The 13,695-nt window shown below is 28.4% G+C and overlaps 6 protein-coding genes across 6 annotated transcripts; 3 read left to right on the forward strand and 3 right to left on the reverse strand.

Annotated features, from left to right (window-relative positions):
• The first annotated feature begins 732 nt into the window (after positions 1–732).
• Positions 733–1,867, forward strand: LOC108552662 (forkhead box protein C1-A). Its single transcript, XM_017907314.1, has 2 exons — positions 733–1,442; positions 1,664–1,867. Exons 1-2 carry the CDS (start codon positions 855–857, stop codon positions 1,862–1,864), a joined length of 789 nt encoding a protein of 262 aa, XP_017762803.1. The 5' UTR covers positions 733–854; the 3' UTR covers positions 1,865–1,867.
• A 708-nt stretch (positions 1,868–2,575) lies between these two features.
• On the reverse strand, positions 2,576–4,424 carry Gmd (GDP-mannose 4,6 dehydratase). The gene is made up of 7 exons (XM_017907304.1): positions 4,217–4,424; positions 3,807–4,049; positions 3,499–3,691; positions 3,155–3,387; positions 2,872–3,087; positions 2,727–2,795; positions 2,576–2,651 (listed from the first exon to the last, which is right to left on the reverse strand). The coding sequence occupies exons 1-7, from the start codon at positions 4,268–4,270 to the stop codon at positions 2,589–2,591; spliced, it is 1,071 nt and encodes a 356-aa protein (XP_017762793.1). The 5' UTR covers positions 4,271–4,424; the 3' UTR covers positions 2,576–2,588.
• A 353-nt stretch (positions 4,425–4,777) lies between these two features.
• Prosbeta6 (proteasome beta6 subunit) lies at positions 4,778–5,958 on the forward strand. The gene is made up of 4 exons (XM_017907305.1): positions 4,778–5,014; positions 5,165–5,354; positions 5,452–5,688; positions 5,770–5,958. The coding sequence occupies exons 1-4, from the start codon at positions 4,917–4,919 to the stop codon at positions 5,953–5,955; spliced, it is 711 nt and encodes a 236-aa protein (XP_017762794.1). The 5' UTR covers positions 4,778–4,916; the 3' UTR covers positions 5,956–5,958.
• A 562-nt stretch (positions 5,959–6,520) lies between these two features.
• mbf1 (multiprotein bridging factor 1) lies at positions 6,521–7,526 on the reverse strand. Its single transcript, XM_017907312.1, has 4 exons — positions 7,290–7,526; positions 7,155–7,206; positions 6,751–6,911; positions 6,521–6,676 (listed from the first exon to the last, which is right to left on the reverse strand). The coding sequence occupies exons 1-4, from the start codon at positions 7,362–7,364 to the stop codon at positions 6,521–6,523; spliced, it is 444 nt and encodes a 147-aa protein (XP_017762801.1). The 5' UTR covers positions 7,365–7,526.
• Positions 7,527–8,242: 716 nt separating this feature from the next.
• On the forward strand, positions 8,243–11,070 carry LOC108552649 (protein ABHD16A). The gene is made up of 11 exons (XM_017907297.1): positions 8,243–8,382; positions 8,456–8,509; positions 8,690–8,985; positions 9,051–9,235; positions 9,333–9,447; positions 9,531–9,666; positions 9,902–10,066; positions 10,174–10,301; positions 10,379–10,578; positions 10,657–10,808; positions 10,875–11,070. Exons 1-11 carry the CDS (start codon positions 8,293–8,295, stop codon positions 10,980–10,982), a joined length of 1,629 nt encoding a protein of 542 aa, XP_017762786.1. The 5' UTR covers positions 8,243–8,292; the 3' UTR covers positions 10,983–11,070.
• A 371-nt stretch (positions 11,071–11,441) lies between these two features.
• RanGAP (Ran GTPase activating protein) lies at positions 11,442–13,621 on the reverse strand. Its single transcript, XM_017907310.1, has 5 exons — positions 13,459–13,621; positions 12,898–13,317; positions 12,034–12,824; positions 11,734–11,958; positions 11,442–11,663 (listed from the first exon to the last, which is right to left on the reverse strand). Exons 1-5 carry the CDS (start codon positions 13,577–13,579, stop codon positions 11,442–11,444), a joined length of 1,779 nt encoding a protein of 592 aa, XP_017762799.1. The 5' UTR covers positions 13,580–13,621.
• Positions 13,622–13,695: the final 74 nt, after the last annotated feature.

A 13,695-nucleotide genomic window follows, 5' to 3' on the forward strand; every position in this document is an offset into this window, starting at 1 on the left:
ATTCCAAGAAGCGGCACGGTTTCGGTATAATTACCGCAACTTTGTTTACGTATCGGCTCGTTTACTGCCAGCGTGGGTGTTGGGACAGCATATGTGTAAACAGCAATAAAACATGTACCACGGGTCGTGGATAGGTAACCCACGCCTCCCTTGCGTTGGGAACGCGCAAACGACGTATCTCTGGGAAGCCACGATGGGCGGAGCTGGTCCATCCTCTGTATCTCCTCTGTCAAATTAAACACCCTTCGTTAGAGAATTGGTCTAACCGACCGCAAATCGCAGTCAGTCCTCGACGCACCCAAGCTCGAATCAGTTCAAGACGATTCGGTGTTCCAATCCAAAGGTACTTAGTTAAAAATTTCTTAGATTTGATCTTGGTACTCGTTGTATGTTTCACGAGAGTATAATTGTGAATGGTGTAAAGTGTTCCGAGTGATCATTGAATCTGAAAGAATGCATGCTCCGATTATAGCAGAACCCGAGGATCTTCGATGTTATTGGTCCTTAAAAACGGGTGAACTAGACAGTAAAAGCAAATTATTCGTGATATAGACTTATTTGTAAAACCGTGTAAATCGTAGTTGCGCTACAAGGTTGACTCTGAATATCCGGGATAATGTCACCGAAGATAAGAACAAATATTGATAACGACGGTATGTGAGAAGTATAAAAAAATGAGAGAAAACTGAAAGGAAAGATATAATCAGAAGAATTTCAATTCAAATAGATTTATAGAAATTCAATAATTTAAATAATAAGAAATCTAATTTCGATATTTTTTTGCAAAAGAAGGAAATATCGAACGTAATAAAATACATAGATATTAGAGTATCGAATGCTTTGATCAGCTTTCGATGGAGCCGAATAGGTATCAAAACCATCCTTGCTCGGTATCGAAGATCTACAACTGCGATCTACGTAGAAATTACGAATTATGGAGCACAGAAGAAGCGTTTCCAACAATGTGTCCTTTGCCAAGTTATTATAATTTAGTCCCGGATATATTGAATTCGAGAAACGTGCCTTTCTCATGGGATATTCCGCTGATTAAGTACAAACCTCAGCCACGTTATGAAAAACCACCATATTCGTACATCGCCTTGATAGCCATGGCTATTAATTCTTCGCCTAAACAAAGACTCACACTCTCGGGTATCTACAGATTCATTATGGATAGGTTTCCTTACTACCGAGAAAATCGCCAAGGATGGCAAAATAGTATAAGGCATAATTTAAGCTTAAATGACTGTTTTGTAAAGATAGCGCGAGACAAAGTGGTTGGGAATGATAATGAAGAGGATCAAGCTGGAAAAGGAAGTTACTGGACTTTAGATCCCTCAGCAAGCGAGATGTTTGAACATGGTAATTACAGGAGAAGAAGAATGAGGAAACAACGAGGGTTGGCGCAAGATAAACAGGAACAAAATCGTACAGTAGTTTCGGTATGGAAAATTAAACCGTGTCGACGCTTCAAAGCATTTTATACAACTTTTACTTTTTATTTTTTCCTTCTTTTTTTGTGAGTATCATCTCATTACTTTCTGTACTAAAAACGAAAAAAAATGTTTTTATTTGATCCAAATATTATAGTAATTTTAAGAGATTTATTTCTTTTTTTTGTAAATTCTTTGTAAATTTTTTTGTTAATCGTTTATTATTTTAGATTTCATCGGAGATCTTGTCTACTTTAAAATATAAAGAAAAAGACGAACAGAGATATGAAACAATTAAAACAAAAAACGTCGCAGAAAATACACGAAACGAGAACATGAAATACACAGAAGGACAAGGACACTGCGTAAAGTCGATGATGTTTACAATCGAGAATATCTTACGAAAATCTACGAACAAATCATCCATTTGAATGTCGGGGATTTATGTATCTTGATATAAAAATAAATAATTAATCGTTACTTTATATTTTTTCAATACACTAAATTAACTGGTATATAACTCATTTTACTGAAAATACTTATATATAATATAAAATGAATGCTGTTTGTTACAAAAATGTGTTTATGTTTTTAATTATACATCAAACATTGCGTACAAAGATTAAAAGTATTTAATGATTAGACTAAAATATGGTACATTATATACAAAATTATAGATTAACACGTGTACAAGGAAGACATGTTATATATAAAAATTATTTCAATAATCTTGTGCCATTTGTCATCAATTAAAATCGTTTCTAAATAAAATAAGAAAAATATAATTTCTACAATGTAAGTGTTTCTAAAATAGAACGATAATAGAAAACAAAAAATAATAAACATGTAACAATCATTAATAACATGTATGAAATATGTAGATTATATCTCATAAAGTTAAATGATAACAATTAGTATCCACGTATATTACATATCATTACATTTAATGTATACACATATTTAATAAAGCTATTTTTTTTGTACCTAAGTAGTGAAAAGTTTGACTACGTCTGACCCAAGAATATATAATATTATAAAATGATATTTAGATTTCCTTATGTTATAATAAATCTATTGTTTAAACATCATTATCTAATAGAGATATAGAATATATTTTAAAAATGCATTAAGTTCTATTATAGATGAAAAATAACTTTAAGCAGTTGGATTTTTTCTCATGAGTTCTAAATCAGTATCCATCATATCCTTTACAAGACCCTAAAATAATGTTTCTTATTACAGAATCAGGTAATTATATATTAGAATAAAAAATACTGATTCTATTATAAATACCTCAAATGTAATGGTAGGTTTCCAACCAATTTCTTTTTTTGCTTTGGTAGCATCACCCAAAAGAACATCCTATATAAATAAATATTAATCATTTATACATAATATTACAGTAATATAGTTACTGTTATATGTAATTAACACTTACTACTTCTGTTGGACGGAAATATTTAGGATTTACTCTAACTAATACTTGTCCTGTTTGTGCATCCTGCCCTGTTTCATTTACACCTTCACCTTCCCATTTAATAGTACGTCCTACATATTGAAATGCTGCTTCTACAAATTCCCTAACACTATGTGTTTCTCCTGTTGCTATAACATAATCATCTGGAGTTGGTTGTTGCAACATCAACCACATTGCCTATAGATATTTGTATTAGTCTTTTCACTATTATGAACAGTTAATAATATAAATTTATGTCTCTTACTTCAACATAATCTTTTGCATGTCCCCAATCCCGTTTAGCATCTAAATTTCCAAGTTCAAGAAAATCTTGTAAACCTAATTGTATTTTTGCTATAGATCTAGTCACTTTCCTTGTAACAAAATTCTCTCCCCTACGAGGACTTTCATGATTAAACAATATACCATTACATGCAAACATGTTATAGGCTTCCCTATAGTTTACTACAATCCAAAAGCTATACAACTTTGCACAAGCTGAAATTTCAATACATTCAACTTAGTGTTATTTACGATTTATAAAATTACATCAGATATAAAGTAGCACTATAAATAATTTATAAAATATCTATAAAATAATGTAATCACCATATGGTGAACGGGGATAAAATGATGTCTTTTCATTTTGAGGTACTTGAGTTACCCTGCCATAAAGTTCAGATGTTGATGCATGATAAAATTTTACAGATGTTTCAAGGCCACAGGTACGTATTGCATCTAATAATCTAACAGTTCCTACTGCATCTACTTCAGCAGTGTATTCACTTACTTCAAAACTTACCTACAAAAAAGAATCTGGATATATTATTAACCCATATATTAAGAACATAATAAATATTAATATATTAATTTTTTAAAATAATCATAAACTTAATATTGTAAAAGTTAATATGTACCATAACATGACTCTGAGCAGCAAGATTGTAAATTTCTGTTGGTTTCACAGAACTAATGACTTTAACTAAACTGCTAGAATCTGTCATGTCACCATAATGAAGCTTCATTTTTCCTTGACGATGACATTTTGGATCTGCAAAGAGATGCTGAATTCGAGTAGTATTAAAGGAACTAGCTCGTCTAATTATACCATGTACATCATATCCTTTTTCTAATAAAAATTCTGCTAAATAGGAACCATCCTAAAAGAAACAAAATAATATAATATTAAAATAGTTTAATTTATATTGAAATAATACAATTTACATAATTTACAATACAGTAAATTGACACATCTGTATGAAAGATTAAAACCAGTACTTAAAACATAGTAAATACGTATGTCAACAAAATAATATGTCAACCTTACTTGTCCAGTAATACCAGTAATTAATGCGACGCGTCTGTTATTGTCAGTTGCCATTTCAATATACTATCAAAAAATTCTTTTTTCTTTTTCTAATCTTATAAAATTCTGCCAACTAGTTCGAACGTTATCAGTACTGATAAAGTAATTCGTTAAGTTCATTCGTGTATAATACATTCGGCTGCTAGGTTGAAACTTGCCACATACGAGTTATTAGAATAGGCGCAATAACCAATAGAAACTCATGATTCCGTTATGAATTTTTAATTTAGGAAGAACGAAAAAGCGAAAGATAAAAATAGTATTTAATCTAAAATTTGAGTCAATTCAACTTAACTTGTTAATTTTATTATTTATGTTTAATAATTATTTATTCCTCGTTTATTTTTTTATCTTATTAAATGGAATAATAGAATAACTATATTTTGAAATTATATTTTTTATATTTCATTTGGAATGAACATTTCTAAATCATTTCCATGATTTGTTGTACAATTACAAAATTTAAAAGTAAATCTATGGCTATTGGTAATTACTGTAGAGCATGCATGAACTAGCCAATCATACGTATACAACTACGCATATGCCTGTGTGAGAAAAGAAATGTTTTGCCTTACCATTGCCATACAACTTTACGTAAAGTGTATTGTCATTCAGTCTGAGAAGTGTTTAAGACGCGTTTAGTGAAATAATATTGAAGAAAATGGCTTTTATAACTGAATATCCATCAAGATCATTACCTGATTATGAGACACAAGCAGCAAAAATGAAAAGTTTTAATCCATACGCTGATAACGGAGGGTAAGTTTTCAATATAACCTAAATCTTTTTAAGATTATTAAATGAAAATAAAAATATATTTTTAATTATTAATTAATATTTAAATAATATTTTTAATAATTATATTCTTTATTATTTGTTGCGAATTTGTCCACTGTTTTAAAATTTTAGAAGTGTCATAGCTCTTGCTGGAGATGATTTCTGTGTAATAGCAGCAGACACACGTCTAAGTGCAGGCTTTTCTATTTATACACGTGAACAACAAAAACTATTTCCTTTGTCATCTAAAACTATTTTAGGTTGCTCTGGTTGTTGGTGTGATACACTTATGCTAACTAAACTCTTAACTGCTAGAATGCAGGTAAAACTATTTAAAAATATATTACATACTAAAACAAAGAAGTTTCATTTTTTATATCACTAAGATTCAATATTTAAGACAACTGTTATATCTGTAGATATATGAGTACGAACATCAGAAAAAAATGACAACACAGGCAATTGCACAAACACTATCAATAATGTTATATTATAAGCGATTCTTTCCTTATTATGTAAGTAATATTCTTGGTGGATTAGATGAGGATGGTAAAGGCTGTGTATTTAGTTATGATCCAATTGGACATTGCGAAGTAACAAAATACAGAGCAGGTGGTTCTGCTGGTGCCCTTTTGCAACCTCTCTTGGACAATCAGGTATTAAAGAAATATTTTATACAACAAAATTATATCAAAATTCATTATAACTTACTATTAAAAAAAAATATACTTGTTTAGATTGGATATAAAAATCAAGAAGGTGTTGAACCTATTCCTTTAACCCAAGAAAGAGCTATTGCAATTATAAAAGATGTTTTTGTATCGGCAGCAGAAAGAGATATTTACACTGGTGATTCTATTTGTATTAAAATGATAACAAATGATGGTATACAAGATTCAAGTTATGAACTGAGAAAAGATTAATGAAGTGGGATGAAATTGATGTATTATCAAATTTCTATATAAATAAACTTAATGCTAAAAAATATAATTAATATTTATTTAATAATTTCTTATTTGTATATACAGCTATTGTGATTTGTATCATATTATACATTGAAATGAGTGTGGTGTGTGTGTGTGTGTGTGTATAAATGCTTAAATGCTATCAAACCAATGATTCATACACATATAGACCTTTTACTCTATTTGCATTAATACTATTTTATTTAGCCTACATTAACCAAACTGTAAAATATTATTCATAGACATATCACAATAATAGTAGTCAAATGTACTTCAAAAATGTAACAAAATGGTACACAAATTTATAAATTAATGTTTGTAAGTTGAGAACTGAACACATATGCCTTTTTAAAATTAAAAAAGTATGCTTCTTGTATCCTATACATGAAAGCATACTATAACAACCTACTTTATAATACACAATAATATACTTAATAAAATAATATTTTATTTTAAAGTATATAATAAAATAACCAAAGGTAAAGAGAGTGACAGTTGTTCTCAATCCTACAATTTTTAAGATTCACTTTTTATTTCCAGGAATCGATAATGGTTTACCACGATCTTTACCACGTAATTTTATTCCTAACACTCGTTCAATTTTACCAATAACCATTTGATTTGGAATTCCACGACCTGCTTCATAGTCATTAATGACTTGTGCTTTTTCATTTACTTTCTACACACAAAAAAAAATAAATGTATATTATATACATATAAATGTTTATATTGTACATGAAAATAATAACATACTGTTGCTAGGTCCTTTTGAGATAATCCTTTGCTTTGTCTTCCTTGTTGAATTAATTTGCCAAGATCAAGCGGAATTTTGTCATGTTTTAATTCTTCTGTTTCTCTGTCTAATTTAGCTGTATTTTTAGTTGCAATATGTTGCTTATTTGTTCCTCCACCCCCTAAAAAAATATAATATATGTTTATAATTTTAAGAAAACATATTTATCAATTTAAGAATTTTGTTAAAAAATAAACAAGCAATTAACTAAATTCGTAATGTCTTGAATTACATCATGATATTATTTTCATGTTATCCTCATAATATTTTAACACATAAATATATTTTCAATTAACAGAAATCAAGAAACCAAGATTAAGGAATTAGTAACCTACATCTTATTAATTTAATCAATTTTACGTACATTTTGCTTGTGTTTCAATGACAAATCCTTGACGACGTGCAGCATTCACTGCCTGTAAATAAACACAATTACACAACATTGGATGAAGAAATCATCTTAGACAAAATAAATTAAAATATTTATCGTAAAAGTTACTTGTTCCGATTTAAGTACTGAAGCTTTTGGGGGACGTTTTCGTAAAGTAATAGGAGCAGTGTCCCAGTCTGACATATTGAACAAAATTGGATACACCAAGCCGATGGAAATTGAAAATTGTATTATCAATCTCGCACGTAATATGTAGTAACTACTGTCCACTATCGTACTTGTTCCGAATCTTCCAGTAACTTCTCTATACGTTCCAAAAAGCACAATTTAATGGACGGTCCCAGAATCGACTCTTATCCAAATTGTCCAATTTTTCGCAGACTATTTTAAGTACATTTTTGGAGTACACCACTTAATTTTTTTATGTAACTGCAAGCATTTACTCAAAGTTTGTTAAATATTAATTTTTTGTAATATATTGTTTTGTTTTTCATGTAATATTATGTATTATATGTAAACATAATTGATTGTCTATAATTATGAAATGCGCATAAATCAAATAACCGCGGTGTTTAAATAACTATACATATTTTATGTAAAAATGTAATAATTTCACACGAGTAATTACACGAATGTTTCTTGTTTTATTGATTTTCATTCTTATTTAATAGAAATAAGTTACAAATTTATTCACTAAAAACGAATATACAAGAAAGTACATAAAACCTTTTAATAACAAATTAATTCCTCATTTTATCAAAATTTATAATTACTATTCTTAATTGTAATAAAGATATAATAATAAATTATTGGACAAATATTAAACAAGAATATATTTTTATAAAATTAATTTTACCTAGAAATTATTCTTATAAACTTTATAATATTTGATTTTGAATTCATATAAAATTATCATTAAAGGAAAAGGTAGTATAAATTTATAATAAGCGGAATTTTTTTAGGTATATATTACATATAGTTAGTAAATACATAATTTATTATAGCAATTTGTTTTCTTACATCATGTGCATGATTTGCTAAGTACTGTGTTTCGTATTTTACTGGTAACTCGGGACATAGATTTGTTTCAAGTATTTAAAACAAATGAGAAATGTCTTTCATACAGACACTTTGGAAATGTAATTTTGGTCCTCGACTTTTTAAAGTTTATGAAATAACATGTATTGGTCATCTGGTAGATGTATGTATTAATAATTATGTAAAACTTATTAGACCAATATATTTTAGGTTATGTCTATATTCATTTATTTCAGAAATCATACGAGCCTAACAGTTTAGAACGATGGGGTGATCAAATCGTAATTTGGGTAAGTAGTTAATTATAAAAAAATATGTTATAATTATTTTTGTTAATAAAAACTAACCTTATTTTATTAAGAATGTTATTTGCAATATTAAAGATTAATATTATTAATTACATAATTTATTGTAAGATTATTTAAGTAATAGATGTTAATAAAATAAATATTTTGATAAATTTATTTTAGTTTGCAGCAATTTGGTCAATCACTTTATATGTAATCCCATTTGTGGTTATGTTTTTCCATCAACATTCTATAACTGAGAGTATTTCTTCTTTGAGTAAATTAGCAACTGGTGCTAGTGCAATTTTCATTACATCATTAGCTGCTCGAGGTTATTCTAGAGCCACCAATCCAATATATTTAAAATTCTTAAAAATACTTAATGAAGCAAATACACATTATAATGCAAAAACAAAGCAGGAACTTGATAAATATGAGTTTGAGTTTTGGGCAAGACCTGTAGATTATAAAATTAAAAGGTATATTTTTCTTATTTATTAAAATCACATTAAGTTTCAATACTTCTTTGAATTTACATTTATAGGGATACACTTAGTGAAAAGTTGACTTTAGAAAAAATTGCAGCTTCTAATGGCCGCACAAAAAGGCAAACTGGTAAAGAATTTATATTTACATTGCCTTGTAAATTTATATCATATGTTGTAGCTCATACTTTTGCTATTAAGTTAATATATCCAGGAAGTATATCAATTCTTAACTGGGCATTTCGTAAGTCAAATAGATCATTATTATATACAGTATATTAATTTTTTATTTATTTACATATATTATTAGTAACATTATTTTTAACATATTATTAATATAGGATCTACACTATTGAAAGGAAGAATGCATTTAATAAAACATGGTGGAGAAAGGTACAAGTTATTGACTGCAGATGATAATGAAATTGATGCCATATTTATTAATCGACGTAACAAGTAATGTAAACAGTAATAACGTTTCTTTCTAAAAGTATTATTTTATGATATATTATTTATATATATATACATTAATTTTGTAGAACAACAAAAGGCAATATATTAGTTATCACATGTGAAGGAAATTGTGGATTTTATGAGACTGGTATTATATCAACTCCTTTGAGTAAAGGATATTCTATATTAGGTTGGAATCACCCAGGCTTTGGTAGTAGTACTGTAAGTATTATTTTAGATCATTCCAAAATCTATTGGTATCAATATTTTGATGAGAAGAATTGCTGTTACTTTATCATATTTCACTTAAAACTGCAAAGATGGAATTTTGACAATGTTACACTTAATATCAGTCATGTATGTAAATTAAATGTAATTGAAGTAATGGCAAGATTTCTTCTTCAGTCAAACTATGATCATAAAATGATAACAGTAAGACATGAAAATGACTACAAAGGGCGCGCCGTATCCTCTCCAAGAAGAAAATGCTATCGATTGCGTAATGCGATTTGCAATCGATCATTTAAAATTTCCCGAGGAACAAATAATTCTTTATGGTTGGAGTATTGGTGGATATACTGCAACATGGGCTGCTATGAATTATCCTTCTATTCAAAGTTTGGTAAGAACAACATATATTTTATACATTAATATAATACAAATAAATTTACATAAAATATTTTAATAAAAATAATTCTATAAAAAGAGTTATATTAATACATGTTATAGATACTGGATGCTACATTCGACGATATACTTCCATTAGCAATTATGACAATGTCCTCATTGTTAGAAGGTTTGGTACGAAATATTATTAGGAACTATTTCAATTTAAATATTGCTGAGCAATTAAATAGGTATTATATGTTGCTATAATCTCTATACACACGCACGCACGCACACAAAAATATATAATTTTTTATTATTTTTGAAGATATGATGGCACAATATTGCTTATACGAAGAACAAAAGATGAAGTGGTATGTACGCCTAGTGATAATACTTTATCAGGAAATCGAGGTAACATGTTGCTTTCAAAACTTTTCATGCGACGTTATCCACATCTTCTTTTGAAATCTTTAGAGTGTGCTGTACTTTTAGTGAGATTTTTGTCTACAGATATATCTGCTCGAAGTAAGAAAATATTACAAACATATTATAAGTTCATTTTTGGGTATACAATGCAATAATGTATTTTAATATTTTCTATAGAATCGATAATCGAGAAAGTAAAGGTTGATGAAAAACAGTGTTTAGAACTTATTGCGGCAGATATAAAAAACAGTGGTGGTATTGTACACTATCCCTCTACTCTTGGACAAGACTGTGATTCTAAAACAAAATTCCAACTCACTCTATTCCTTGTATGTAAATATACTTAACATATGTGTGAAATCAATATCTACTAATTTATATTTGGATTATTTTAGGCAACAATGTATATGAAGGATCAACCATCATCACACTGTACTCTATTAGCAGCAGATTTGTTTCACCCTGGTTGGAATCCTGCATCTGCACTGTCCACAACAGAATGAAAGTTTCATTATATTTAATTGCTATAATCAATTGCTAGAAGTTTTATTAAAAATTCTCATTTTTAGAGTAATAAGAACTTCTAAGAATTTTAATTTTTGGTGCATTTGACGTAAAATTTTATTATTTATTCTGTACAAATTTCAATCTATTTTTCATATTCCAAATTAATGAAAATATTACCGCTAACTAAAATTTTTGTATTCATTATCAGAGGTCTAGTCTAATGCAATTTTGATACTCGTCTTCTGGAAAATTCTATCTTCAATAACAAAATAGATCGTAATATGCACAATAACATTATTACTTATATATAAAAAAAACTTATAAAGAAGTTGATACAACACTTTTATTTTTCAAAAATTTATAATTAAATTGTGTTTTTGCAATTTGCAAAACATTTGAAAATAAACAGATATGTCTTATATATCAATATTCCATACAAAATAATTCATTAATTATTATGTACTTTGTATACGACCTAAAACAGCTTTAAGAGAATCTTTTGAATTTTGAAATGAATCTACAACTTTTGATTTGTTCACCCTTATTGGCTTTTCCAAAAAGAATTTTAATGTATTTCGTGTTTCTTGTAAAAAATAATCTTTTTGACTAATTATTTCTAATGCTTTAAAACATCCTTCTAAATTCCAATCAATTTTTCCGCTGTTTTTATCTTCAGCCTGAAATATAAAGGTATGTTAGAATGTCCTATTTATAATACACATAAAGTAATTATTGTAAAGTACGTACTTTTATTAAACCTAAATTGACTAGTAAGGCGTTATTCCAAACAGAAATCTGATCATTTTCTATCGCAAAGGTACATAATTTTGAGTACAAAGCATCTGTAAGATTCTGAGCTTTTATTCTCACATCAGCATAACCACTTGTACTAAATGCTGATACTATCATAATTATTCTTGTAAACTCTTGAATGAATTTTAGTTCTGGAGATGTATCATTTTTTGATACATTCTAAAATGCAAGAAATGTTAAGTGTAATACAATATTAACAATGTTAATAATAAAAATATAACGTTATTTACTCACTTTGGCATGATTTACAAAATCTTGCACATCACCTTGTAATAATAACAACTTTTCTCCTGCTGGTGACTTCAGAAACTCTGCAACTGATATTTTTACCTGTGTTATATTGCCATTTGTAACAGTATGCCATTTATAACTATTTCTGTTATCTGTATTTTCTTTATCTTCATTTTCACTTTCATCATCTTCTTTCTCATCACTTCCTTCATCAAAATCATCTTCATCGCTTTCATCATCATTTAATGTACTTAATGACTCAATTTTGTTTGAAACTGTAAGCAACTTGCGTAAAATAACACGACCTGCTGTACCAAAAATATTTCCATCTAATTGGAGAATTTCAAGTTGTTCCTTATCAGCCACAGCAAGAGCTATGGGATTTACACCTTTTGTTCCAATACTATTGTAACTTAAATTAAGTTCTGTGAGCGATGAGTAACTACCTTCAACTGCTAATGCTTCTGCTAGAATTATACTACCTTGTGTTTTGATTAAACAATCACCAAGATTAAGTTGTTCTAAATTTTGGAAATTTGGCAATGCTTTAGCAATTGCTTGAGCTCCTTTTAACCCAATTGTATTATCATTAAGATTTAAAATTCGTAATCCAGGATTAAAAGATAATCCATCAGCAAGTGCTATTATGCCTTTATGATATATACCATTCTGAGGCATAGCAACTTCTTCTAAAGTAGTTAATTTTTTAAAAACAGATGCTAATGCCTTTGCACCTTCATTTTCCAGTCTGTTTCTTCCAGCAACAAATACTTTTAATGCTAAAGGACATGATCCTGAAAAAAAATGTAGATATTAATTTACTGATTTACTTTAATCATTAATAGAATAGATAATAATAAATTTTACCTGTTTCAGAACTATTATCATAACAATTTAATAACGCTTTTGCTAACATTTGTCCACCTGATATTCCAAGACCATTATTGTTTAATCTTAACACACGAAGTGTATAACAAGAACTAGAGGTTAAAAAATTAGCTAATCCTTCAATACCAATTGGGCCAAAAGCATTGTCACTTAAATCAAGTTCAAAGAGACGAGTACCAGCAGTACATAATGCAGTACCAAGATACTCAAGTGCTTTTGGTATTTCTGACTTTACACGACCAGTAAACATATCTTTCCAAAGGGCACGTCTCATTAATGAGCCATTTTCTTCCAATGCTTGAGCCACAGCTTTAGCAGCAAGTGGTCCCAAAGTGTTACCTTCCAAGTCTAAGTATTCCAGATTTGTGCATGCTCGTATTGCTTTGACTATTTCTGATGCTAAGTAGAGAATTAAATGTTCAGTTTATATAACCATGAAAATATTCATACAACATTGCATAAACTTATAAAAAGTATTTAAGAATTCAATAATAGATTATTTAAGTTTAGTAATAAATAATTTCGATTGAAATTACTGACCATCTTCTTCGGTATCAAGTTTAAGTGATTTCTTCGCAAAAGATACACCAATACCGGCATCATTTTGAGCAATGTCTTGCAACTGAGTTGAAAAATCATTAAAATTGAACGAAGACATCATTTATACTAGTAAGACCTAGTCACACTTCGTAATAATGAACCGTCTTTTAATATTTTTTCGTTACATAAAATACCAAATAATTAATAATACAAATACTATTTTTCATTACTAATAAC

This window comes from Eufriesea mexicana, unplaced genomic scaffold, assembly GCF_001483705.2.
Source record: "Eufriesea mexicana isolate 0111107269 unplaced genomic scaffold, ASM148370v2 scaffold7569, whole genome shotgun sequence".
NCBI lineage: Eukaryota > Metazoa > Arthropoda > Insecta > Hymenoptera > Apidae > Eufriesea > Eufriesea mexicana.

What these genes read in the sequence shown, in the direction of transcription:
- LOC108552662 (XM_017907314.1), top strand. Translation starts at nt 855, where the DNA reads ATGGAGCCGAATAGGTATCAAAACCATCCTTGCTCGGTATCGAAGATC. An exon ending in AAAATCGTACAGTAGTTTCG is followed by an intron (nt 1,443 to 1,663) that starts GTATGGAAAATT and finishes TTATTATTTTAG; the next exon opens with ATTTCATCGGAGATCTTGTC.
- Gmd (XM_017907304.1), bottom strand. Translation starts at nt 4,270, where the DNA reads ATGGCAACTGACAATAACAGACGCGTCGCATTAATTACTGGTATTACT. An exon ending in CTGCTCAGAGTCATGTTATG is followed by an intron (nt 3,692 to 3,806) that starts GTACATATTAAC and finishes TCTTTTTTGTAG; the next exon opens with GTAAGTTTTGAAGTAAGTGA. An exon ending in AACCTACCATTACATTTGAG is followed by an intron (nt 2,652 to 2,726) that starts GTATTTATAATA and finishes ACATTATTTTAG; the next exon opens with GGTCTTGTAAAGGATATGAT.
- Prosbeta6 (XM_017907305.1), top strand. Translation starts at nt 4,917, where the DNA reads ATGGCTTTTATAACTGAATATCCATCAAGATCATTACCTGATTATGAG. An exon ending in TCTTAACTGCTAGAATGCAG is followed by an intron (nt 5,355 to 5,451) that starts GTAAAACTATTT and finishes TTATATCTGTAG; the next exon opens with ATATATGAGTACGAACATCA. An exon ending in AACCTCTCTTGGACAATCAG is followed by an intron (nt 5,689 to 5,769) that starts GTATTAAAGAAA and finishes ATACTTGTTTAG; the next exon opens with ATTGGATATAAAAATCAAGA.
- mbf1 (XM_017907312.1), bottom strand. Translation starts at nt 7,364, where the DNA reads ATGTCAGACTGGGACACTGCTCCTATTACTTTACGAAAACGTCCCCCA. An exon ending in CATTGAAACACAAGCAAAAT is followed by an intron (nt 6,912 to 7,154) that starts GTACGTAAAATT and finishes ATATTTTTTTAG; the next exon opens with GGGGTGGAGGAACAAATAAG. An exon ending in CTCAAAAGGACCTAGCAACA is followed by an intron (nt 6,677 to 6,750) that starts GTATGTTATTAT and finishes TTTTGTGTGTAG; the next exon opens with AAAGTAAATGAAAAAGCACA.
- LOC108552649 (XM_017907297.1), top strand. Translation starts at nt 8,293, where the DNA reads ATGTCTTTCATACAGACACTTTGGAAATGTAATTTTGGTCCTCGACTT. An exon ending in GTGATCAAATCGTAATTTGG is followed by an intron (nt 8,510 to 8,689) that starts GTAAGTAGTTAA and finishes AATTTATTTTAG; the next exon opens with TTTGCAGCAATTTGGTCAAT. An exon ending in ATTGCTGAGCAATTAAATAG is followed by an intron (nt 10,302 to 10,378) that starts GTATTATATGTT and finishes TTATTTTTGAAG; the next exon opens with ATATGATGGCACAATATTGC.
- RanGAP (XM_017907310.1), bottom strand. Translation starts at nt 13,579, where the DNA reads ATGATGTCTTCGTTCAATTTTAATGATTTTTCAACTCAGTTGCAAGAC. An exon ending in ATTTTGTAAATCATGCCAAA is followed by an intron (nt 11,959 to 12,033) that starts GTGAGTAAATAA and finishes CTTGCATTTTAG; the next exon opens with AATGTATCAAAAAATGATAC. An exon ending in TCAATTTAGGTTTAATAAAA is followed by an intron (nt 11,664 to 11,733) that starts GTACGTACTTTA and finishes TTTATATTTCAG; the next exon opens with GCTGAAGATAAAAACAGCGG.